The 26,308-nt window shown below is 40.1% G+C and overlaps 1 protein-coding gene across 2 annotated transcripts in view; it reads right to left on the bottom strand.

Annotated features, from left to right (window-relative positions):
• The window catches only part of COL4A4 (collagen type IV alpha 4 chain), a 131,805-nt gene that overhangs the window by 58,372 nt on the left and 47,125 nt on the right, over window positions 1-26,308 (bottom strand). For both annotated transcript variants that reach the window (XM_048864169.2, XM_048864170.2), the window contains exons 5-21: window positions 25,446-25,490; window positions 23,221-23,337; window positions 20,014-20,082; window positions 17,988-18,023; window positions 16,229-16,282; window positions 15,643-15,678; window positions 15,420-15,461; window positions 14,845-14,925; window positions 12,835-12,888; window positions 11,408-11,467; window positions 10,673-10,717; window positions 9,862-9,915; window positions 8,018-8,087; window positions 5,905-6,009; window positions 4,692-4,856; window positions 3,244-3,336; window positions 2,674-2,837 (exon numbers count right to left, since the gene is read on the bottom strand). In XM_048864169.2, coding sequence (XP_048720126.2) covers window positions 2,674-2,837; window positions 3,244-3,336; window positions 4,692-4,856; window positions 5,905-6,009; window positions 8,018-8,087; window positions 9,862-9,915; window positions 10,673-10,717; window positions 11,408-11,467; window positions 12,835-12,888; window positions 14,845-14,925; window positions 15,420-15,461; window positions 15,643-15,678; window positions 16,229-16,282; window positions 17,988-18,023; window positions 20,014-20,082; window positions 23,221-23,337; window positions 25,446-25,490 — 1,290 coding nt within the window. The remainder of the gene's footprint in view (window positions 1-2,673; window positions 2,838-3,243; window positions 3,337-4,691; window positions 4,857-5,904; window positions 6,010-8,017; window positions 8,088-9,861; window positions 9,916-10,672; window positions 10,718-11,407; window positions 11,468-12,834; window positions 12,889-14,844; window positions 14,926-15,419; window positions 15,462-15,642; window positions 15,679-16,228; window positions 16,283-17,987; window positions 18,024-20,013; window positions 20,083-23,220; window positions 23,338-25,445; window positions 25,491-26,308) is intronic.

Below are 26,308 nucleotides of genomic sequence, written 5' to 3'. Positions count from 1 at the left end.
TAGACAAATGCAGATGAACAACTGCTCATATTGCCAACCCAAAACATTAAAAAATCATCAGATTGGCTTAAACATAATGAGGTTTTTAAAAATAATAAATTTATGGGTGTGTTTCTTTGCCTTCCTGATTCTGAGCTACTCAGGTCATGGCTTCAAAACTTTTCTTTGCAACCATAATAAGGGCTAAAAATGTACTTTTAAAAAAATGATGATTCTTGCATCATCAGTTGACTCCAGGAGCTGGATTTTAAGGGGGAGGGAAAAAATATTGTGAGACTAGTAATAAAATTGAGGGAAAAAAAAGGAGTACTTGTGGCACCTTAGAGACTAACAAATTTATTAGAGCATAAGCTTTCGTGAGCTACAGCTCACTTCATCTTATGCTCTAATAAATGTGTTACTCTCTAAGGTGCCACAAATACTCCTTTTCTTTTTGCAGATACAGACTAACACGGCTGCTACTCTGAAACCAATAAAATTGAGGGAGTTGACAATACTGAGTTCTGCAGGCATTTCTTTAAATTCCACATCTGAATCACAGTGGGGTTTTCTGAGGCCCTGTCTACATGTACAGTGCTGCAGTGGTGCCTGGGCAGCCATCTGGCGAAAACACTCTGTGCTGACATAAGAGCTCTCCTGTCGGCATAAAAAAACCAGCCCTGGGAGTGGCATAAGCTATGTCGATGGGAAAAGCTCTCCGCCGACATAGCGCTGTGCACACTAATGCTTATGTTGGTGTAACTTGTGTCACTCAAGGGGGTGGAATATTCATTCCCCTGTGCTACGTAAGTTTTGCCAACATACATGGTAGTATAGACATAGCCTGAGAAAAAATAGTTTGGAAACCCCATACGTCATTTCTCTACTGTTTTATGATATCCAAATATGTACAGCAAAGTGATATATCTTATGATGTGTGAGCCACAGTAAGACCACACATATATACATATTTTTGTTTATACTTATTCATGGTAACTGTATCTCACAAAAAAATACAGAAATTCAGATCTGGCAGCACTTCAATATATATACTCCCATGGATACAGTGTCTACATGTTGGACCAAAATTTGTCTACAGTGGGACAAAAATCAGAATGTGTAATAGATCATCTTCTTGAAACGTGCACAGAAGGCAGTTAGGTTAAGTCTGCTTTTGTGCTGTTGGCAGCTAAGGGGTGTAAATTACACTCCCTGAAGTATATTAAAGTAAATAAGTCTCTGTCTAGAATTAATAGATATACTGTGGGTTAGGTAACAAATGTCCTCATATAAATTATCAACCCAGTGAATATCTAGGTCTTCAGCTGTGACTTCCTTTCATTTGTTAGTCCTGCTGGCAGCCATTCCCAATAAAACAGCACACAAACAAGAGAGAGGTGGACGCACACATTTGAGGTGTTTTGTAATGATGACTTAATTCACCTTGCTATTTTCTTTATAAAAGTGGTTTATGATAAATTACATCCCAGATTTGATATTAGAACAAAGCTATACTAGAAAATATAAACTGTTGAGTGCAGATGTCAAATGATTCTAGTACTGAATTTTTTTTATGACCAGTAACGCATTCATATTCTATTTTGTAAGAATTATTTTCTTTAGGTGAAATTGTTATATTGCAGTGATGCCACATAAGCAAGTGAAAATACTTTAATTTGTTGGATCTAGTCATTTTCAGGAACTTGTTCCATATGGATACCTCTTGGCTTGATTGGATACCATTTTATCATACAGTGTCTGTAGGGAACATTAGGTTCTATATTAAATTCAGTTTGGCTCATTAAACAAATGAGCTCAGTGAATGCTGTATTAAGCACCTCAAAATAATTTTTTAGAAAACAAGAAATGGAATACTTTTAAATGACAATGAAATCAGAGTAAAAATTACCAACTTCATGATAGTTCTACCTACCAATCAACAGTAAGAGTTCCAAAAATAAATTCTTATTATGTTTTATTAAGAAAAGCATTAGTTTGTATTAAAAGTATGTGTCATGCAGAAGGAGTTTTTGGGAGGTTTTTTTTTTATTATTATGGCCTGCTGATCTTGAATATAACTATAAAAAATCCGTGGCTGTGTAAAGATTTAAGTTTGCTTCCCCCCCGACATCATGTGACTCCCATTTGATATTTCTTGCCTTTTAAACATTTTGTAAGGAGTCTTTTCCCATAATCTAATTAAGTAAAGCCCAACAATCTTCAAGGGCAAAAAGTGTACGCGTCTAAAATATTTCCAAGAAAAATGGTGGTTTCTCTAAACCGGAAGCACAAGAGAGAGTAAGGCAACCCAAATATAACCCATTCAAAACCTTCCCGATCTATTAATATAAAACCCACCTTGTCTCTTCTAGCCCAGCCCTCCACAGGACAGGATTTCTGTACAGACCAACAAAAAAATACCAACTCCCCAAAGGAAACTGAGAAATAAAATTTTTTAAAAACCCACATCTACAACGGGGACTGTCTTTACAACAAGAGGGAAAAATGTAGCCTTCTAAGAGCCTTAGTCGAGAAAAACAGAGAAAGAGGTGCCCAATCAATACTGAGCGCAATTCAAGAGTACAAGCTCCTAGTGTCTTCTGCCTTTTCCTCGTCCAAATGGACACTTCCCTTCCTAGAGAGGTGAGTTTTTGTTGACTTTATTTTTAATTGAAACTTGTAAGAATTACTCACTGGGAGTCCTGTTGATCCTATTGTGCCAGAGAAACCTGGATCACCCTTTTCTCCATAGCTTCCAGGAAATCCCATCTGTCCTTTCCTTCCTTGACGACCAGGTGGCCCTTGTGTACCAGGTGGGTCAGCAGAACCAAGGTCACATGAACAGTGGCCATGATTCCCTACACAAATGTAGGAAAACAACTTTGAACTGGTTGTGATATGCAACAGAAATATTCATTCATTCTTTTTTCTGTATGTAGGTGGGGAAGTAAGTGGCTAGATGCCTGTTATATTCCACCACAGCTCCAGGAAACAAAAGTCATGTGATTCCCTATACAAGATGTGGAATCTTTACGCACTCTGGAACAAATTCTCTACTGGAGTAATTCCACTGACTTCAATGGCATTACGCTGGCTGAAAATCTGGACTGTATTTTCATGACTTGGCCTGATCCTCCAAGCTCTCCATTTAGACAGCTGCCCTCGACTTCTGCTTGCAGGTTCAGGCCTTTAATGGTGCAACAAATGGATGGAGCTCAGCTAAGGTCTCCTCTGCATTAAAATCAGTTACTGATGCATACTTGCCTTTTTCGCCTTTTTCACCTCTTCTTCCCAGGGGTCCCATTTGGCCTTTTATTCCTTGATGTCCACGGAGACCTCTGCCATGACAAACTATACCTTAAGAAGAAAAAGGGCACTTATTTGAACTGAACATTTTTACAGCTTAGGTGACATATTCTCTCCCTTCCACCCTCTATCTCATCCATTGGGATCCTCAATAAATAGCTAGGTATCTTATGAAATGGTTTACAAGCCACGTGTATGGCACTGTTCTTGGAGTAAGACTAGAGTATGGAAAAGATCAAAATAAGATTATAGGCAATACTCTCTGATACTGCTTTTTTCTGTATTAGAATATTGGGGTTCATATCTCTTTTAATGGGTGTTGATTTGGGGGCATTTTCCTCTGTTTTGGTCATGACTTCTGGATTTAGCTTGAGATTTTCAAAGCAATCTAGGCAATTTAGACACACATATTCCATGCATTTTAATTGATGTGGTTCTCTGTTAGTTAAGGCTTAACTTGAGAGTAAGGTACTGATTCTAATCACAATTATATTGATGTAAATCAGGAGTACCTCCACTGGAAAAAAAATAAGTTAAACTTGAATACTTAACCTACAAATAATTAAATGTACTATATAGTGCATTTCAATAACTATTAAAATATCAGAGCCAGGTTTTCAGCTGAGGATCTGGCCTGAAGAAAAAATACTTTTCAAACCGATCAATGAACACAGATTGTGTGTCTGTTCACTATTGCCATGCACCTTGTGCGGTCATTTTGCCCCAGTGCAAGACATCACAGCTCAGACATGGTGACTTTTTACACCCTCTTTGTATTGATTTAAGGGCTGCACAAGGTGCAGGGGCAATACAAAATCAGGCACAGAATATTTTTTTTTAAAAACAAGGACACCTACAACTGTCCTTTCTCCACGGGCATCTCCCATCAACCCTACTGTTCTCTGTCCTCCAGCACAGCCATCAGAACTAGGCCATCAGCTATTTACAATGACTACATTGGCTTCTTTCTAAATCTTGATACCTCAACGATTGCTGGTGAACATTTAGATTTAGTTTAGGGTATAGAGACATGGGAGAAATTGGTTCTATGCTAACGATTCCTATGAAAGAATTAATAGTAAAAAAACATTTTCCCTGCATATCTCATAAGAATGATAACAGCTGGAGTCCTTATCTGTAAAATTAATTAATCCAGTTGAGTGGGAAAGACCTCCCACCCAAAAGCTACACACACAAAAAGAATGGGACCCTATCCTCCGAAACAGAATCAACAATATTCTAAAGAGAGTAACAGAAATAAAGTATTGTATTTACTGTATACCCGATGCAACACCATAGAGCAGGCCTATGGAAAAATACCATTTCTATTAGCATGTTCTCACTGACTCCATAAATCTATTATTTATAATATTTTTCACACAAGACACTTATATTGTTTATCTTACCAGGTGGTCCAGGCAAACCCTGTCTTCCTGGTGCTCCTGGTAATCCTGGTGCTCCTGGAGACCCTGGTCTTCCTGGAGTTGATTCAGCAGTTCCAGGGAGACCAGGATCCCCGTGCGAACCTTTAGGACCTTGTTGCCCACATGCTCCTGGCAGACCAGGGAGGCCTATCGGGAAAATAGGTAAGTATAAATTATACAGAGTAATTATGAATATTTAAGAGATATGAAGAAATTATGGGCCATACAGTATCTTCCTATGAAAAGCCTCCCTGGTGTCGTGCCAGGGGTGGGGGGCTAGAAAAGCCAAGGTCTCTGAAGTTTATCTTGTGGAATCTGTAACTGGTATTTCCCTCTGGGGAATGGGTTTTGAGGCTGCTGAGGAGGCAGGGGCATGGCCTTCTAATCCTTTGGTTCCTCAGGATCCATGAGGAAAGGAAGCTCCAGCCTTGTGGAGAAACTGTTCCCCCTCCTCCAATGCCCTTTCTGATGCTCTTGCTCCCATGTGCTTGCCACCATCACATGAAGGGACAGCAAGGAGCAGGTTTATTTTAGCAGAGTTAACGCCCAGTGGTTTGGAAGGTTATATTTGCACTAGTTCCAATGGAGAGGAACTAGTGCAAATGCCATGTCTTCCCCAACGCAGACATGCCAGCCCATTCCAGAGCCATAGAGACCTAACAATGTGATGTTGGCTCTAAAGAGCTGTTACAGGCTCCTGGGGAGAGGAGGAACTCATTAATCCTGCTTCCCTCTCCTCTCCTCTTCGTTAAGGTCTTTTCTGACTCATTTTCTGACAGAGGAGAATGTAAGTCCTGTCCATTATATATAAGAGAGTGTGTGTATGTATGGGACACACACAGGTAAGCAATAACAATTAAAAAGAAGTTGAAAGTGTGCTTCAGTGAGGTTCTGCTGATACAAAAATCAGTGTTATCCTTTCTTTACAAAAAGTCATCTTCACCTTTTAAAACACTCCAACATTAGACAGCCTGAAATGAACACTTAAAGGATCCAGCTAATCCTCCACTGCCGGGAAATCCTTCTTCACTCAACATCACCTTCCCTGATTTACATGGCCTCCCCACATTGAATGTTGCAAAGGTTAAAACAACACATGACTTCCCTGGGTCTGTGCTCAATTTCTGTTGGCAGGTGGATTAAGGACAGTATATAGAGCTCTCAGTTCATGGTTTATAAGTCTATGATCTCTTACTTGTTCCATCTTCACCAGGTCTTCCTGATGGGCCTGGAGGACCAGTTAGTCCAGTCAACCCATCATCTCCAGAAGGACCTGGTAATCCAGGATCCCCTCGAGAACCTATATGGGATTACAGTAAATGTCAATTTAAAACCTTGTACAATTGACAGCTTTTAGTCCTGGTTTAAAATGCAGTTGAAATGATGATTTGGGAACCATTCATAATTAAAATACATCACCTTTTCTTTATTACATTGGTTTCAATGTGAATTAATTTAATTATAAAGGAGGGGAATTTAGTTGCTTTTATCACTGGAGCCCTTCCCTTTTATTACATACATTATTTTAAATCTTATTCCATTCACCATTTGTGTATTAAATCTTGTGCCACCGCCCATGCTTCTGTTTAAAAAATAATACTTCTCTTCTTGGAGCATTGGCCTAGGATTATATTGACAATTCGCTTTTATTTAGAAAATGGCTTTCTTATCATATGCAGTCATGGCCCCAGCCATCCCAAGTCCCAGCCGCCCTAGCCCCAGCCCCAGCCCCAGCCCCAGCATGCTGCTTCCCTGAAGAGGAGCAGCCTGCCTGGGCTGGGGCCAAGGGGAAAGGGCAAGCAGGGCTTCGGGGAGGAGCGTGGTTGGGGCCACGTCAGGCTGTTTGGGTAGGCATAGCCTTCCCCAGCCTATGCACCGCACCACTCATGACCAGAGGTATTATATATTATTATAGCTATATATCAATAAAACAACATTTATATTTGATCATACACAGTTGAAGAAAATGGAGTTAAGCTGGAATAGCAAAACACTAGTATAAATTCTGCTCTCGGTTAACATCCAAACAGCCTCACTCAAAGCAATTAAGGGCATGCTTAACCTTAAATCCCATTTAAGCACATGGTTATGTACTTTGTGGCTTGATCTCAAAGGCCATTGAAATCAACAGAAAGACACCTATTTACTTTAACTGTCTTTGGATCAGGCTCTTTCAGAATAGAGATGTTCTGTTGAATTGGGGCATGAGTGGGGATGCTAATGCATCAATGGGAGCAGAATTTGTCCCACTGTGTATCTGGGTTTGTCTACACTGAAAAAATACAAAAAGCCACACAACAATGGCCATGGCAGCGAATCTCAGAGCCCAGATATGCAGACTCTGTTTCACTACAGCATGAAAAATAGCAGTGTAGACGTTCCTGTTCCAGCTGGAGCTTGGGCTCTGAAATCCAGCCCCCTCCCCAGGCTTCAGAGCCCAAACTCCAGCCTAAGTGGAGAACAGCTACACTGCTATTTTCAGCAGTGTAATGCAAGCCCTGGGAGCCCAAGTCTACAGACCCAGGCTCTGAGACTTGCTGCTGCAGGTCTTTTTTTTGCAGTGTAGATGTAATGTATGGGGAAGTTAATTCTAAAATGCTTCTCTGTAAGTTTCTATTGCAATAATGTTGCAAATAAGAGATCATTTTAACTGATAGTGATAATACTGTATTAAGCATATTATTCTGTTGCTAGGTCGCCAGCACATAAAACCACATTGAAATACAATATATACATTTTGGAGTTTATATTAATCTGATATAACTTTTAAAACTGGTGGAACCCAGGGGTGAAATTCTGGCCCTAGGAAAGTCAATGGAAGTTTTACCATCAACATCATTAGGGCCAGGATTTTCAACCAAGGTGTGCAACCCCAGACTTCAGTTGAAGCCATGAGTCCACATGTTGTGGCAATCTGGATATAAGAATTCTGAAATGCAATCATATGTGCGCTCTGCTCATCTGCATGCCAGTCCCCAGAATGGCCCTCCTCTTCCCAGCTATTTTAAAATATTCTTAGATCTAAGAACCAGGAATAAATTGACAGATCTGGGTTTGTTTATATGTGCTCTGAGGTCTTGCTAACATGTATTACATCTGAAGTACATGCTTTGGGCCAAACACTGTTCTCATACATCCTATGCAATTCCACTGACATCAACAAGGTGCAGGCAATGACAGAATCTGGCCAGTAGAGATCCAGTGTTCTGAGGTGCTTAGTATGCTCCCATCAATTACTCTCAGCACCTCAGAGCACAGGGCCCTGTATGCATTACACAGTATAAAGAGTAGTTAAAACCAAGTGAAACCTTTCATAGCAACAGGTGGTGTTCCAAAAACTCCAGGCAGGCCTGGTTGCCCTCGTTCTCCACGATCCCCCTGAAAGAATTCATTAAGTTTATTGATAGATAGTAGTGCGCCACCATGTAATTAAAGATAGTATCATAAGGCATACACAAAAGGGGGCATGGCAAACTTAATTCTGGCATGTCTTAATTTTTGAGTGCTTGCCTCTGAAACACTAACATTTTTTATTTAGTTTTTCTTTTTTTTTTTTAATACTATAAAAACGACTCAATATCTTTGAAGAAATCAGTGGCGAAGTGGGATAAACTGCTCAAATGTGCTTGTCTGCTTGAATTTTCAGAACTCTGACTGTCATATCTGGTTACATTAGTATATTGTGTTAAACACAAGTGATATTGAGTCAATTACAGGAAATTCAGTAGCACAAGGCTTATTATAAATATATTTAATTAAAATTATTTTGATTTAGCCATTAAAATGTAGTGATTTGATTTAAAATTTTATACAAAAATTGGGAAATGATTTTTCATAATGATAGATAAGCACTAAGATGGAAAGAGATTTTCCATAGATTGTCAATGACATACACGTTAAGAGAGACTCAAAGTTCTTACAGATAATTTAGCCAGCTGCTTCAGAGAAATATACAAATACAATATGCATAATTGCAATGAAAATCTTTTCAGGACCTGTTTTGAGAATTTCTAAATTAGCTTGTACTATTATCTACTTTGAATTGGGAAGAAGTGAATTTCGGATGTTAAAGGACTCTCTGATATGACAGATTAAATCAACGAAGCGATGGAGGAATTTTGCAACTGCCTCTTTCTTGTAGATTAGGCATCAACCCAGCACTCAGAGGCAAACAGGAATTGGGTGCCTAAGAATGTACAATCTCTTTCTGTGAAATCTGGGAATTGCCTGGTGAGGTAGCATTCATGGGACTGCACATCAGGACTACGGGCCTCTTTAGGACTGAGGCTTGGAGTACTGGGACTATAAAACTGGATGCTCAAGTTTTTATCCTGTTGCCATCTCTATAGTATCTGAGCCTCTGACCATATGGGAGCTATTGTTGACTGCTCCCCTTTTCAACAGCTGCAGGAACTTTTTCCATTCAACTTATTTTATTGACTGTAATAATAATTGTGGCCCTTCTAGCTATTTTAAAAAGCAACCAAAGTTTGTCGTCTTTGATAATAAAGCAAAGAGGTTTTCATCATGCAAAAAAAACAAAAACAAAACAAATAGGTTTATTTCTTCACTTTCAAACTTGAAAAATATTTTAAGATCTGCTAACATATAGTTAAGGTTTATTTGCTGACTGTGAATATTTGTTGTTATGTAGTATTTGTACAGTGCCCAAGAGTAGCTAGATCTCTACAGAACACACAAAAAAGACGTGGCCCCAGCCCTGATACTCTTACAAGCTAGTTTTAAAATGACAAAATTGATAGAGAGAGGAAGGGTGAGGATTACAGCAACAAGATCATGTAGTTACTTAGACTCCAAAGTCTATGCAGCATGGACTAACATTTTGTTCTCTGTTTGTAATGTGTCTCGTGCAATGGAGTCCTGGTCCATGACTGCGGCTTCTAGGTGCTACAATAATACAAATAAATAGTAATACTGATATTAAATTACTCAGGTTAGATATATGTACACCATGATCATTCAATCAAAAGTTGTTTGTTAATCCTTACTGCTGCCTCATTTGTTGTAGAGAACATGGAAAAAGTGAGTTTTAGAGTAATTTGAATGTGGAGACAGGGCTGTGGCTTGACAAGCTAGTACACCTGAAAATGGTCTTTGCTAACCAAAACATAAAGGGCTTCTGCACTTTTACCTTTAGACCAGCATAACCAGCCTGACCAGGAACACCAGGAACTCCACTTGCCCCCTGGAACCAATAATAGAAATGTCTCTGTGTATTAATTCAATAGGACTACATGTCATATAGTTAAATGTTTATTAGAAATTAGTTAACATGTCATACCATACAATACTGTCATCTGTTAATAATTATGCATTGTTTCACAGCACTGTATAGCATTTGGTTTTGTAGATGATATATTTTTAAGGGATCTCTCATGTTAAAAGAAAAGATCTTTTAACTGTAACCCAGTTATTTGGACAGCGCCTGGGGACCCCTGGTGGCAGGACAAGAGCACAAGCTCGTCAACAGTGCATGTTCTTGCCATGAGCAGGGTGCCACAGTGCCCCCTTTCTTGTTCAGGTCTATTAATATACCTACCCGATAGACTACAATGACTCTATGGGTAGATAGTGGATTTAATTCATTAGCCATGTATAAAGGAAAGTAATGTAGGCAAAACAGATACTTGGATGTACAATTCAGGAGTCAGTAATTTGCACAGTAGTTACAATTCATGACTAGTATAACTGTGGTCTTAACTAGATTTGAAGAGTACAGGCAGGAAAAGGAGAAAGATTTATGCAAATATAGCTGTGTCCACTCTGTTTTAAATCTGGTATGGTGCATAGATTCAGAACCCAGATTTACAGCAGACTATATTGAACTGCTGTCTCATCAACCAGAAGACCATATAATGTAAAAAGAAAAATGTACCTAAAAGTGAATGGCAACATGCATGAGCTGCCATGCCTGTGTCGTTTGTATTTTTATATCACCTTACCTTTATTCCTGGAAAACCTAGAGATCCACAAGAACCAGGGCTACCCTAATTAAAAGCAAGTAGAATGAAAAGCAAAACAACAGAAGCCAGTCTTACATTATTGCTTATATCTATTTCCAAATTATTTAATTTAAATATTCTTTCTTGCACAAGTTTGTGTGAAAGAACTATGTATTTGCTATAATGTTCCCCAGTATCTAGTTCCTGCAACATCTTTTCAAACATTTTTACTAAGATGAATATGACCTTGAACAATGGATCAAAGTCAAATTAGATTGGCCCCAATTCTAATTTCTACTAAACTGTATCATGAAGAGCCTTGGAAAAGTCTGATGTGAGAAATACTATACATATTAAGGGTTCAGTCCTGAAAAAACTTCTGGGGAAGTGCTTTCTACTCTGAGGCAGTCCCATAGAATTCATCCAGGCTGCTCAGAGTAGCCCACGCTTTGTCCAGTAGTAATTATTTACAAGATCAGATTCCAAATTTTTTGTCTTTGCAAGGACATAAAATTCTATTTGAATTTATGTTTGAGTCTGGAACACATGAATAATACCTTGTTTTAGGAACCAAAGTACTCTATGTACAAAGCAACCAAGATTAATTTAAAGCATCTTAAAATCCTGTTCTGAATTATAAAAAGAATTATCCTAACATATTTAAACTAACTCCCTAGTATTTTATAAACTAATTTTGGTGAGTACTTGAAATGGTTTATTCTGAAGTTTCCTTACCTGCATTCCAGGGTCTCCAGGAATACCTTTTTCACCCTTCTCTCCATTTCCAGGTGCACCCTATTATCATTGAAAACACTCTGTTTAAACAGATTACCCAGAGATGACAGTCCTAGAGAGTTTGCAATGCGCGCATGGGCAGAAAAAGTAAAAACATAATTAGCAGTGTTATGGTTAGGGCCAGATATCTTAGATTGACTTTACATTCTATCCACCCCAGTGTCCACTGGCTTTAGTTACCCAGGAGTAGACACACCTGCTCTTCTCCTAACTAAGAATAACCTTTGGGATTTTAAGGTCCCAGCACATTTACTGGTTACAAATAATCAGGAACAAGATTTATTTATAAAATTATTTGCAAGGAGGGACAACACCCAAGAAACAAGTTTTTAAAAATAAGACAAAGAGAAAATGCAGTTCTTACCCCACACCCCGAAGCCCCAGTTTTGCCTCCCAAACCTACACAGAGTAGTTCCTCTGACTTGCATTTCTATGTGGCAGGAAATGGCCGAAAGAAAAGGTGCTGCCTGGACTCAAAACACTCTGGGATTCATACTCTGGGTCATAATTTACGTCTCAGCAGATATTAACGGTGTGCGCTCTTCTCTCCCTTTCCTGCCTCCAAAAAAGATCCTGGTCCTAACAATTGTCTCTGCTTCCATGAGGCCCTGTGGATTTCCCTTCAGAAAACATGTTAATGCTGTCAAGCCTGCTCTCTGGCTGTTACTGCACAGCAGCATGGAACTCTTCCTGAGGCAGAACAAATGCTGAAGGAACTATGCTGGGGGCGGGGGGACTAGCAACTTTGCAGTGAGCTGTCCTGAGGACAGTCAGGATCTGTGGAGTTGGGAGGCTTCCTTTCCTATGCAATTCACACCTCTAAAATCCCACGTCATCTGCAAGGATGAACCTGGAGTTTGCTGTTCCTTCTGCTTCCCTGCTTTCTAATTGAAAAAAAGACTGATGCCTGCATGAGGCCACATTTGATAGTCAGCTGTAAAAGAGATTGTTGGTGGACAGATTTTTCAAGAAGAGTTTGCAACGTTTATGCTTTCACATCAGTTTGTGTGATGATTAAATTCCACAGTATAATGCCATGTTATTTCCTAAGTCATTCACTCACTGAAAAGGTGTTTTTAGTAACATAAAAGGAAACTCTGCCAGCATCATTTAGGAAATCAGAGAAATGATCAAAACACAGAAATTTAGGGCTGAAAGGAACCTTGAGAGGTCATTTAGTCCATCCCCCTACCCTGAGGCAGGTCCAAGTAAACCTAGACCATCCCTGACAGGCGTTTGTCTAATCTGTTCTTTAAAACCTCCAATGACGGGGATTCTGCATCCTCCCTTGGTAATCTATTACAGTACTTAAATATCCTTATTGCTAGAAGGAAACGGAACAATGCATAACAAAATACGTTACTTACTTTGGGCCCATGTGATCCTTTGGGTCCTACCAACCCAGGCATTCCTTTTACACCCTAAATATAAATATGTAGAATTTTTTCATCTTAGCATGCAAAATATATTTAAGTCTTGTATAACTCTGAAGTTTTGTTCTGCCCTGAAAAGTGTCAGTAAATATGGCACCTTGTTACTCATTCAGACTGTAACCTGTGCATGTGTAGAGTCCAAAAAGCTTGTCATTAGAAAGCAAATTTTTGCCCTGAGTCAGTTGCACAGCTGTAACTGAGGACAAAACTACTGTGGGTGATGCGCAGCAGGAAAGATCCCAGCTTGACTCTGATTTCCCAGATTGAGTCTGCAGACCTGGAATGGACCCTTACAATATATGTTAATGGTCCCTTACAATGTGTGCTGCAGACTTGATTGGTCCCTTACAATATGTGCTAACTACTTATTCTAAGTATCAGGAGGTAGCCCTGTTTGTACTCCTTGTTGTTTTTGTGGATAACGACTATCTCTTCCACCTGCACTTCACTGTGAGGCTAGGAGTTCCTTTCCCAAACCTGAAGAAGAGCTGTGTGTAGCTTGAAAGTTTGTCTCTCTCACCAACAGAGGTTGGTCCAATAAAAGATATTACCTCACCCACTTTGTCTCTGCTGAGCTGGCCGTTAGCAAAAATTATCTTTTCATTTGTATATAATGTTAATTAGATCTGAAAATCACTGAGATTCCAATATAGGACTCCACAATACAATTTTTACAATTGTTTTTTAGACCAGAGGTGCATTTTAAATGTTTAGGATCTACAGCAAAGGACAGTCCATGACTCTGTAGAGTATATTGCTAGGATTATTCTCAGAGGGGTAGCCATGTTAGTCTAGATCTGTAAAAGCAGCAAAGAGTCCTGTGGCACCTTATAGACTAACAGACGTATTGGAGCATAAGCTTTCGTGGGTGAATACCCACTTAGTCATATGCATGTCATCCGACGAAGTGGGTATTCACCCATGAAAGCTTATGCTCCAATATGTCTGTTAGTCTATAAGGTGCCACAGGACTCTTTGCCGCTAGGATTATTCTACCCATTTTGACTACCTGGAGTGCTACAACTCTAGCCAAAGCACACCTGTCATAGAGGAATTACTCTAAATACCATGATTTCATTTTCAAAATAGACACTGGGACCACACTTATTTTTCATAAGTAATACATCAAGGTTGGCCACCTGACAGTTTGACCTGTCTTCAGTAGAGCCTGAAACTTGCTGAAAAAATCTAATTCATCTTTCCATTAAGATAAACTAAATACAAATGTCTAAGGAAATGAATGAAACTGTGAGATGGATAGGGAAAGAAATTCAGTGCCAGAGATAATAAGGTTATGTCTACACTGGCAATTGAACGACAAAACTTTTATCTTTCAGAGGTGTTAAAAACCCCTCCCCGCCGAAAGACAAAAGTTTTGCTGCGACAAGCGCCAGTGTGAACAGCGCATTGTCGGCAGGTGTGCTCTCCTGCCAACAAAGCTGCTGCTACTCGTTGGGGTAGAAGTTTTTTGTCAGCAGGAGAGCTGACAAACAGCGGCTACACTGCACGACTTTTAGCGGCACGGCTGTGGCAACACAGCCATGTCACTAAAACCTGTATAGTGCAGACATAACCTCAGTCTTGACAGACTCTTAGTGAGTTTTTGCTAATGTGTGTAAATTCAGCCCGGCACTCAGGCAGTTTGTCAATGGTCCAGAGTGGGGAAAAAGGACAAAGGCGAATGGTATTTCCTTTTACCCTCCTGCTCTGGCACAGAGGCACCTCATGGAGGGAATAGGTGGGCTGCAGCAGTAACATGATGGCTGGCCTGGCCTCTGTCTGCCAGTACAATACTGGATAACAGCATTTCTATTGATGATGGTGGTATATTACTCAATAAAATAAATGTCCTTTATATATAATCTGTGCAAAAATGCATCATGGGATAGCACTTATAGTAAACTGAGTACAGTAATGTTTAAAAATAGACTTTAATTTGCAAACCTTTTCTCCTTTAACCAGGAAAAAATCAGGCGGCCCAACCAACAATGGCTGTCCTGGAGATCCAGGAGGTCCAACATCACCCTGTGAAAGCCAGAGAAGCAATAAAAATGAACATCTGGTTCAACACACTGGCTCTGCAAGGCTCCAGAACATTGAAATCTCCTACTTACAACACTAACATCTCTACTGTCATTGAACAGCTTCTGCTGATCTGTGGGTACAAAGAGCTCTGCAGAGGCCTGTCAACCATCCGGCACTCTTTCAATCAAAGGAAGGTAATGCTCCCTATATCCGTTACAGGAGTATAGATGATACTGTACTATACTATGGTACTTGGAGTGCCAATGAAGTCAGTGGGACTTCAAGCAGGTGTCACAGTCTGCCTACATGGATCTCTGAGCAGGATCAGGGCAGGGCTAGAGGGATTGTTTCATAAGTAAAACTATATGAACATCTGTAACTAACCATAGTAACTGTATACTAAGTAAAGCTATAAGGACTATGTATTTTCCTAGGCATATATACATTTAATTCTACATCCAGGCCACCTTTAATACCACTAACTGTTTGCTTACCAGCTCCCCCTTTTGTCCATCCACTCCAGTACCTGGATTGCCCTAATGAAAAAGATCAAAACTAGTGATGGTGAGTAAAAATAATCACAAAAATGCTTGCAAAATAATTTAACAATTAAAGTTTTTGAAACTTTGCTAACAGAAATAGTCAAATGCTTTAAATATCAGCATAAATATATATTTCACTGAAACTGTACCAACCCCATGGAAAGCAGACACTAACCTGTTCACCTTGCAAACCAGGAAGGCCCGGAGCTCCCTTTAAAAAAGAGAGTCAAATAACTTAATATTCTGACTTGAAAGCAAAACTTTTCACTGAGCATGATCCAGAGCTGCAACTCTTTATTGGGAGCACCTGGAGGCAAAATTTCTCTCAGAGCTCACCTGAGGTGCACAGGCTGTTTGCCTATTGCCTCACCTCCCCATGGAATTGTGCAATCCCTCCCTGGCTCCACTTGTCTACCCTTAGTGGAGTGGAGCTCTGGCTCCATATCTTCCCTGTCTCCTTCAGGGCTTTGTTTGCAGGGAAGGAGTTGGGAGAGAGCATTACCAGCACTTTTCTGTGCCCAAGGACTGGAATTCTGTGTGGACCTTACGTGTGTGTGCACAAGCTTGTGGAAGGGTCCTTGTATTCTCATTCCCCCACTGCAGACCTGTGTAAGGGCCAGGCAGAATCAGGCCCTTTAATTAACTGCCTTATAGCAAATGTCTAGGCTTGAATTTACACTGGGGCTGAACTTTTTAGATGAGTGAACAAGCATTTATATATAATGTCAAAATGCAGTATTATAGAACAGTGCCAGTCTTACCTGCAAGCCTGGTTGACCTGGCAATCCATGTGGGCCCCTTAGCCCCCTAGCTCCCTGAAAAAGAGGAGAAAAGATGTATTTGTTTGTGAAAACACTAGCATCTTAATTTCTTCCTCGCACAGAATTGCTCAACATGTCACATAGTGGCTCCAAACTCTCATTAAGCTCCTAATTGCCTATATCACTTGGACTCCATCTACGGCCCATTGGCACTATTCCAGTCATATACAACTGGCAGCGTCTTTATTCCCATTTGACTGATGTTCTAGAACAATTCTTAGGTCATGCAGTATAGACGCTATGTATATGGTTATGTATAGTAGTATATAGTACATTATATATACTATAACTATTAGACAGTTATACTAGTATAGACTATTGTTGTTTGCGGTGGTCTTGTAGCCGTGTTGATCCCAAGATATCAGAAAGACAAGGTGGGTGAGGTAATATCTTTTATTGGACCAACATCTGCTGGTGAGAAAGACAATCTTTCAAGCTACACAGAGGTCTTCTTCAGGTCTGGGAAAGGTGGTAATACAAGGTGGACTAGATTCACAAAATGATCACTCCTTATCTGATCTCCTCTCAGTCCTCATCCTCAAAGGAAACTTGCATAACACTTTCAAAAGATGAGTTTGGGAGCTTAAATTCATAACTTTGCTAGACAGTAAAAAAAAAGCCTTAACAAAGACAATGGATTGATGGATTATTACAACAATCTATATCCCAGTAACCCCTCTTTTTTGCCAAATGACTGCAGAGATATTAACGGACCATTTCACGTTTAATGATCTCTTACAAAATGTGTTTATTTATGCTCAACAATCTGTTCCACCTCGTATTTAGCTGTGACACTCTGACTACCTTTCCCAGACTTGAAGAAGAGCTCTGTGTAGCTCGAAAGCTTGTCTCTCTCACCAGCAAAAGTTGGTCCAGTAAAAGGTATTACCTCATCCAGTACACACTAGTCTCTCTAGTATACACTAGTCATGTATATAAATAATAGCATGTTGAAAAGAATTAAGCTCAGGTTACCAAAACACTGGAGATGCTATAGCCCTTGGGATATAAAAAAGAGGGTCCCTGAGCTATAGGGAGGAGGACTGCTTAACAAAAAAATAGAAAATATTTCATTTGGGATTTTATTTTTATGGCCAAATTCCAAGGCGCTCGGTGCACTCTGGGAAGACCCAGCAGCCCCACACAGTGAGGATCTGCCCCCATCCACTGCTTGCTTGTCACAGAGATTTCCGGGGGCTTGTGAATGTGATGAGGCATCAGTTGGTCAGTACTCTGCAAATCCACTGGACCAAAACCACAGTGCAATGTGGGAAGCACAGGCAATGTCTGCTTCTGTTCCTCTCGGCCAGTGATGGTGAATCTGACCTGGCTATGTTGGCTTGCTCATCTATTCTTGTGACTTTTGTCCTCTTGCACCTAGTATCGTGTGCTCCAACAGTGAAGCAACCTAGCACCCTCCAATCACATCAGCTTGAGCCTCACTCATGATACACTCTGTCATCTTCTGCTTTTCCTACACTATCTTTAATCTCTTGTGTATGGGTGGTAATAGTGAAGGCAAATCAGGTTAAAAGCTGTTGGTCTTTCTCTCTCCTACTATCATTCACTACTACATTTTCAATGAGACTATTCATAAGTAAGGATTACTCACTTTTAATACATGGCAGTAATGTACTCATGCTCTAGTATGTTGTTCAAAACGATCAAGCATATATGTGAGCAGCAGAAAGATACTTACAGGTGTGCCAGGGGGGCCTGGTTCACCTCTTGGTCCCTGGAATGAAAAGTATTTTTCTAAATAAAGGATCACACTTTCACTTTACCACAGAATTATGAGCCAACACATGATTTTCCATCATATAGAAATAATCATATAAATGACATCAAGCTTTGGGTTTAAAGAACTTGATATCACAACATTTAAATATATAATTTAACTACTGACATACATTTAAATATTTTGCAGAGAATTTTTCTAATAAATTTTATAATGTTATCTACATACTAAAGCTTTTAGTATTTTAAAGGAAGACTGGCTTCCTCAAGCCCAAATTTTCTTTTTGATATCAAAGTTAAGACACAGTGATGAATAGTGACAACACAATAATTTCCAGGGCAATAGACTAGTGTCATTAGTACAGGATTATGATGTCAGTACTGGATCAACCAAAAGGAATGAGGGAACATTAAGGGAGAAAGCCTTTATGAAAACACAAAAATGTCCAATAATAAAGAAAATACATAAAAACAATAACTGACTTCAGATACAGATGCACCTATGAGTCTCTAAAACAGGGAACAGCTCATAGGAGAGTAGCTGAAGTCATGTATTTGATTATACTTTTGTTGATTTGATTTTACTTTAAATCATAAAAATACTCCCAAACTGCATGCATGAAAAATGAATTAGTGATAAAGCATGGGAGCTCCAGCACTTCGCTCAACAGTTTCACTGTACTGTATTCAAGTTAGCAAAATCGCCTACATTTAAACATAGGGTTAAGTAAAGTTTTTACTATTAGTCTAACTCCAGATGAATTGAAGATTAAATGCAAAAGATAATGAGCCACAGCCTGCATTCTGGTGTACCACTGTGTGAGAGAATGGAAGAGAGAAGGAAACATTCTTCCTATCTTCAAGCAACAGGGCAACATCCCTCCAGAGAGTGAGTCCACCAAGAGATGTGCATGACTACCATAGAAGAGCACTCGCTATGTGTCTGCTCTGCTCCACTGAATTCAATGGGAGTTTTGTCCTGGTTGTAGGGCAGTGATGGATTAGTTTAGACATCTTGAGATATAAAGGTCTGGATCTTCAACTGGTATAAACCAGCATAGCTCCACTGACGTTAGTGGAACTATATTTACACCAGTTAAGGATACGCTCATAAGTTTGTTTTTTCTTTTAAAGCATCGTTAAAATTTTGCATTATCATGATGTGGCCAATCCCAGTACCTTACTGCTTTGCTTATCAGTATCCTACCGGTTTGCTGTTCCCCTTTCCGTGAACCTCCATCTCTCTCCCCTCTGTCTTTTAGATCCCAATCCTGCAAAGGCGAGTAAAGTTACTTTGTGCATAAGTGTTTGCAGGATGGGAGCCACAGTATAACCTCTTCTGTGGCAGAGTCCATGCCTTCCTTTATGTTTGAAAAAGACCTAATACATTGTAGGCACTGTTAGAAACAATGATAATGATACCCCCAAGTAGATGTGGTGTGCAGGAAGCAGATGCGTATTAAACCAAACCTGCAATCAGCAGCAAGCACTAACTGGAAGCAATTAGGAAGCACAAAGGCATCTTACTGAGAGAAGCAGCTACAAAGCCTTCATCCATGTGTTATGTGAACTCACTATGCCAATCGTGTTACCCATCAGCCCCAAAATTCAACAAGTGTTTGGCTTTAGGTCCATATTGTCCTCTATTGTCCATGGCAATTTGAAGTTCTGTGTCCCACAGCAACCCTAATTCCGCTTCTTTTGTACATTTGTAGAATCTTCCATTACTGAACACAATGGTAATTTTAATGCCTGTCTATATGTTCCTAGAGACTTTGGGGGTAATGTATAGCTGTTGTGGGAATTTCCTGCCTTTAGGGCAATTAATATCTCAATCTGTATACTGCAGTTAACATATTTGCATTTAATTTCTGTTTTAAAAAGAGATAAATTAGCTTTTATTAAACAATTTGAAGTTATTAGAATACTTACATTTGCTATACATGTCTTCCTACATTTTATGATTATTTCCACAATAATATACTTACTGGAGCACCTCTAATGAAATCTGAAATATATGCAGAGTTTCCTTTTTCTCCTTTTTGCCCAAGAACACCCTGAAAAATCAGTCAGTAATTAAAAATTATATTATGTTCTGTAATAACATTATGATCCGTCCTCTGATACTCTTAAGTTACTGTACAGTTTCAGTGATAACTTCTCAGTTTTGACGGCATTAATACTCTCTATACCTCCCAGCCATATTTAATTTCAGTGGACACAGTGGCTACTGGCATGTAAGTTCTTTACCTTTCCTAAAAATTCAAACCAGGGGTTTGGGGTGCAGGAGTGGCTAGGGGGGCTCAGGGCTGGGGCAGGGGGTTGGGGTGTGGGAGGGGGTCATGGCTCTGGGCTGGGCGTGCAGGCTCTGTGGTGCGGCTGGGGATGAGGAGTTTGGGTGCAGAAAGGGCTCCAGGTTTGCAATGGGGGGGGACTCAGGGCTGGGAGGACAGGCTCTGGGGTGTGGCCGCAGATGAGCAGTTTGGGATGCAGGAAGGGGTTCTGGGTTTGGAGGGGGACTCAGGGCTAAGGCAAGGAATTGGGGCGCGGGCTTACTTCCGGCAGCTCCCCGTCAGCGGCGCAGCCGGAGTGCAGAGGCAGGCTTCCCGCCTGTCCTGGCACCGAGGACTGTGTTGCGTTCCTGAAACAGCCAGCAGCAGATCAGGCTCCTAGACAGAGGTGCACAAGCAGCTCTGCGTGACTCTCGCCTGCAGGCAATGCCCCTCCTGCCCCCAGCTCTCATTGGCCGGGTGGTGCTTGCAGTGGGGGGTAACATGCGGAGCCCTGTGGCTCCCCTGCCTGGGAGCCAGACCCGCTGCTGGCCGCTTCCGGGGTGCAGAGCGGTGTCGGAACAGCTCGGCACTAGCCTGCCTTAGCTGGGCAGCACCGCCTACGGGACTTTTAATGTCCCAGTTGGCAGTGCTGACCAGAGCGACCCAGTGCCTGACATGCCGCGACAACCTGAACTTTGAAAAATGCTGCTGTAGCAGAATGGACCTGTCAAACAGAGGCTTTTCTGCAACTGTCCCAATGAAAGCTATATTTACCTCTGCCTTATTTACACTTATGTCTCTAAACAAATTTTGAGTTTGATTTCTTTGTACAACAAAATATTTTTATTAAATGAATCTTGTCACCTTTTCAGCTACTTAAGCTAGGATTTTATGTTGTCAACCCTTCCTTTAATTTTTCCAACCATTTATTTGTGATTTAAAGGGACAATAATAGGTATATATTTAATAAGAGTGTAATTAACATGTATTTAATTAATATAGGAAATTATACAGGAAAATGACATAAACAGGAAGTATCAGGGGAATTAACAGCCCATTGTGATACTGGTAGTAGGTAATCAAGTTGGTATTTGGTGCAATAAATCAGTTAGTAAATTGGAGTCAAACTATATATAGAGCTTGATGTGGCATTATTATACTCAAGTAGATAATTAAGATATTTGCTCTGACTTTGTCATGTTTTCCTAGAAAGCCCAATTTCTTGGTGTTGGTATTTTAGTTTGGATCCAAGGCTGCGTGTCTGTTCTTTTATGTTTTTATATGCTGGGAGTGATAGGTCTGCAAAGGCTCAGATTTCCTTGAACCAGCTAGATTCAGGCTATAATTTTGTTCCATGTCTCACTTTTTCTTTTATTTCATCCCTCTACTTCTTGTAGGTGAGAGTCTAGTCCGTGAGCCAAAGTACAGTCAGAGATTTCCTAGCAGCTACCGTTACCATGTTGAACAGAAGTCATTCTATTGTTCTGAAAGATGTAGTGGGTTAGATTTTTATCAAATTGTGAGCTGATGGCATTTTGCAGCCTATTAAAACTACACCACCAGAAATGTAGGGAGGGTTAATTATTGTATTTGGATCATATTTTATTCCTCTGCCTTATCCTTCGGCTTGTATATTGCTTGTTTTCTTAGGCCTGGATTCAGCAAGGAACTTAAGTACATGCCTAATTTTAAGCATCTGAATAGTTTCACTGGCTTCAATAGGACTGCTCACATGCTTAAAGTTAGGCCATGTGCATTAGTAACTTGCCGAGTCAGGGCCTCAGGCTATTCGTGTAAGCAGTACTAGCCATGTCGTGGGGCAGTCCTGGATTACAAACAATAATAAGGCCATAGCGTAATTTTCAGAAAATGGCGCTAACAGCACAGTACTAACTTTGCCACAGTTAATCAGTTCGTTACATCTTCCCGCAGATGACCTTTCTATTAAACTAAGGCTCAAATACAGCAAACAGGGTGACCTCTAATGTCCTTCAAGTAGTTTAATGTTTACATACGGTGATCAACCAAGTACCTTCAGTTAAATGTGTTAGACTTTAGCATAACATCCAGAACTGTTTATTGTTTAGTTTAGAAAATTTAGAGCAGCCCTTAACCTAATGACCTGGTAGCCATACCATGTTTTTGCAAAAGGTCAAACACTGTGGGTCAGATCCTTGGCTGGCGTAAATCAGCATAGTTCCATTGCAGTCACTGGAGCTATACCAGTTTCCACCAACTGAGGATCTGGTTCTGAGTTATTAATCTCCTTTAGCCAGTATTAAAATATTGGACCAATTTTAATTCAAACACACTTTCTGTTTTCAGAGGGAAAAGCTAACAATCTGAGAGGTAATTTTAAATATTTCAGTTTTATAAAATATACCTCGGGCCAGCCTGTGGCTGGCTATTACATGGGAGCACAAGGTGCTTGTGTGCATCTCAAGGTATGTCTACACGGCATGCTTCTTTCAGCGGCATATGGAGTACATATCAGTGCAGTCCCCCTAGCATGGGTATAAACGGTAGTGTAGCCGGTGAGGCATAGCTTAGGCAAGTAGAGAAAAGGCACACTTGAAGGGTGTGGGTATATACGCAAGTATGTTTCCTACACAGCTCTCTGAGCTTGAAGGAGTTCTTGTGTGATCAAGTACTGCAGAACTTCAGTTTAAGGGTTAGCAAACTTAATTTCATCTTTAACCTAACACCAGATCCTGCAAGGTGCTGAACACCCTCCACTTCGCTGAAGCTAACAGGAGGAGTGGGAAGCCCAGTCAGCACCTCATAAAAGGTGCAGTGTAGAAGATGGCCGAGTCAGGACATGAGCTCAGGTACCCAGAGTCATAAGCCTAATGCCCCTTTAATTTTGAAAGGTGTTAACATGGAGAGAAAGTTTAAATAGATATAATAAAGCTCATAACTTACAAATGAGCCTCTTGGTCCAATACACCCTCTCTCTCCTGGAAATCCAGGATCTCCTCTTGAACCATTGCAGCCATCCAAGCCAGGTTTGCCCCTGGACCCTTCAACTCCAGGATATCCCTAGTGAGGGTTTAATTACATGTAAAGATGGCATGGTTATTTAGGTTCAGGTTTTGTCTAAACACCACAGTGACACTGGTAACCCAGAATTGGGACAGAGGATCACCCACATATCTCGCTTCTACACTCTTTACACTGGAAAAGCCTCCCACTGAGATCTATGAGAATTTTCCTTACACCTAGCAATAGGCTCAAAGGGGCTGTAATCTGAAACTAGAGTTTTTGGTCTGATACCTCTTACATTCCCTTCTTTAATGCACAGTAGCTCTGCTGGATGAGTCAGAGAATTAGGCTGGATGCTGCTTTCATTAGAATCAATAGCAAAAGTTTTTCTTCACTGGAAGCAAAATCAAGCTCTCCGAGAGTAAATTCCTTCTGGAAGCAATAAAGAGCTATTACATTTGGAGAAACATGCAAAGGTTTTATTCCTTGTGAATGACCTACACTAAGGTCATCCCAAACTAGCTAGGCCCTTTCTTACTGTTAGGGTGCAATTCAAGAAAATAGGGCACAACTTGAGTCAAACATACTGTGAGCTCAGGAAAATCCACACACAAACTGTGGGATGGAGGAACTGATTTTCCAACCCCCGATGCACTGACCATTCACTATTATAGGAATGGGAGAGTAGTGGACAGTGAGGTTGGTTGGGAATTTTCCATCAGAATAATTTTCCAACTGAAAATGCCTTTTGGGCAAAATTAAAAATTGTCAAATGAAAATGTCAGTTTTGCCAAAAAAATGTTAGGTTTTCCATTGCAAAAACTGAAATGACTACTCCTCGGCAGCCAACTTGGAAGATTGTTGTCTGGAAGAAGAACCTTCCAAGCGGGAAGCTGGCAAATAAAAAAAATCCAATTTTAGTGCTTCTGAAACAATAATTTTTAAAAAATCCCTTCCTGTGAAAAATTTTGCATCCTTGTCTTTTCGTCCTGATTCAGGATAATTTTTTTCACAAACATGCAATTTTTCATGGAAAGGGATTTCTATTTTCCAGACAACTCTAGCAGACACAACCCTGTTGTCTTCTCTATGATAGATTTTGATCTTACGGAGTCATGTCTTTTACAGCTCCTCTAGAAACAATCCCAACTACATGGACAGATATGGAGAGCAAACAAAGAGCACAAATGGATCAGAGATCCCCTCCACAGGATTTCTGCTTCCTGGCCTACATGAACATCCAAAGTGCACTATTTCCACTTTTGTAGTCATAAAGGCCCTCCCAGGATTTAACTCTAATAAAAAATCATTTTCAAAATATTGATTTAATAGAGCATCCTGTCCTTTCACTTCCATTTATATATGACACCTTGTACTCAAAGCTGTATTTCTGTCTACCTTAATCCTGAGGTATCCAGATCTATAGTTCCTATTCAGAAGATCTCCCACTGAATCATAGAATATCAGGGTTGGAAGGGACCTCAGGAGGTCACATAGTCCAACCCCCTCCTCAAAGCAGGACCAATCCCCAATTTTTTCCCCCAGATCCCTAAATGGCCCCCTCAAGGATTGAACTCACAACCCTGGGTTTAGCAGGCCAATTCTCAAATCATTGAGCTATCCCTCCCCGAGTTGGTTTCAATGGGATTTTTATTTGAGTAAGGACTGCTGCACAGCGCTCAAAATGTTTCAACAGAAAAAGAACTACTACTTTGGGATCCTTTTAGCTATTTTAAGAATATTCAGAAGCCGTGTGGTCTACTTTAGAGACTAGAGCCAGAAACTACTTGTTTTTAATCCTGGCATTGGCATTTCCATGCTGCATGGATTTGAGAAAGTCTCAGTTAACCTCTCTATCTCCAATCCCCCCCTCTGTAAAATGGTAATAATATTTACTTACCTCAAAGAGGTGTTAATGGATTTAATTTGTTGGTTTGTACGGTCTTTTGGAAAACATGTAAAGTGTGAAGTATTATCAATACTAAATGTCATAATGGTTTACTTTGTTTTTCACACATGTACAACATATGCAGCTCTCCAGGTGATATAGTAACGAAGGGTATAAAACTAACCATATCTGATTATTTAGGTAATCTGTTAAAATAGTTCCCTATGGGTTCAGACGAACTGTAATCTTTATAACACAATATTGGCAGTGTACTTACAGGCACACCATCTAAACCAGGAAATCCTGGGACTCCTGTTGGGCCCTAAAAAAATAAATCACTTTTACAATTTTGTTCTTTGAGAACACTTTGAAACTGAGGACAACATGAGGATGTAGTGCTGTAAAATTAGGTCAAAAACTATCAGGAAATAAAGTCACATTTGAATCATGAATTTAAGACCTCACTACAGGATAAACGGCTATATAAGATGTCTGCAGTGTTGCTGTAGCTGTGTTGATCCCAGAATATTAGAGAAACAAGGTGGGTGAGGTAATATCTTTTATTCGACCAACTTTTGCTGGTGAAAGAGACAAGCTTTTGAGCTACATAGAGCTCTTCTTCAGGTCTGGGAAAAGATATTCAGAGTGTCACAGCTAAATACAAGGTGGAACAGATTGTTTAGCATAAATAGTTAACACATATTGTAAGAGACCATTCAAGGCCAAGTGGCCAGTTATGGTAAAACACCTTGTATTTAGCTGTGATACTCTGACTACCTTTCCCAGACCTGAAAAAGAGCTCTGTGTAGCTTGAAAACTTGTCTCTCTCACCAATAGAAATTGGTCCAATAAAAGATATACCTCACCCACTTTGTATCTCTGATATAAAGTAGACAGACTCCACCTGAGGTTATCTAGCTAGTGTATCTTGAACAATGATCAATGATAGCTATGAATGCCACAAATGGTACTGGGGGACAATATTAAATTCTTGGGGCCAACTTCATCCATTAAAGCACAAGGGATTACTCAAAAAATGAATTTAGCCATAATGTGTAAAATAATAGCATGTGTCATATTAGAGGCTGGCTTCTGCTCCCACTTATATCAATGGCACAACTTTTCTTGACTCCAGAGGAG

This window comes from Caretta caretta, chromosome 9 (genome assembly GCF_965140235.1).
Source record: "Caretta caretta isolate rCarCar2 chromosome 9, rCarCar1.hap1, whole genome shotgun sequence".
Taxonomy (NCBI): Eukaryota; Metazoa; Chordata; order Testudines; family Cheloniidae; genus Caretta; species Caretta caretta.
This window is presented reverse-complemented; position numbering and strand designations above follow the sequence as displayed.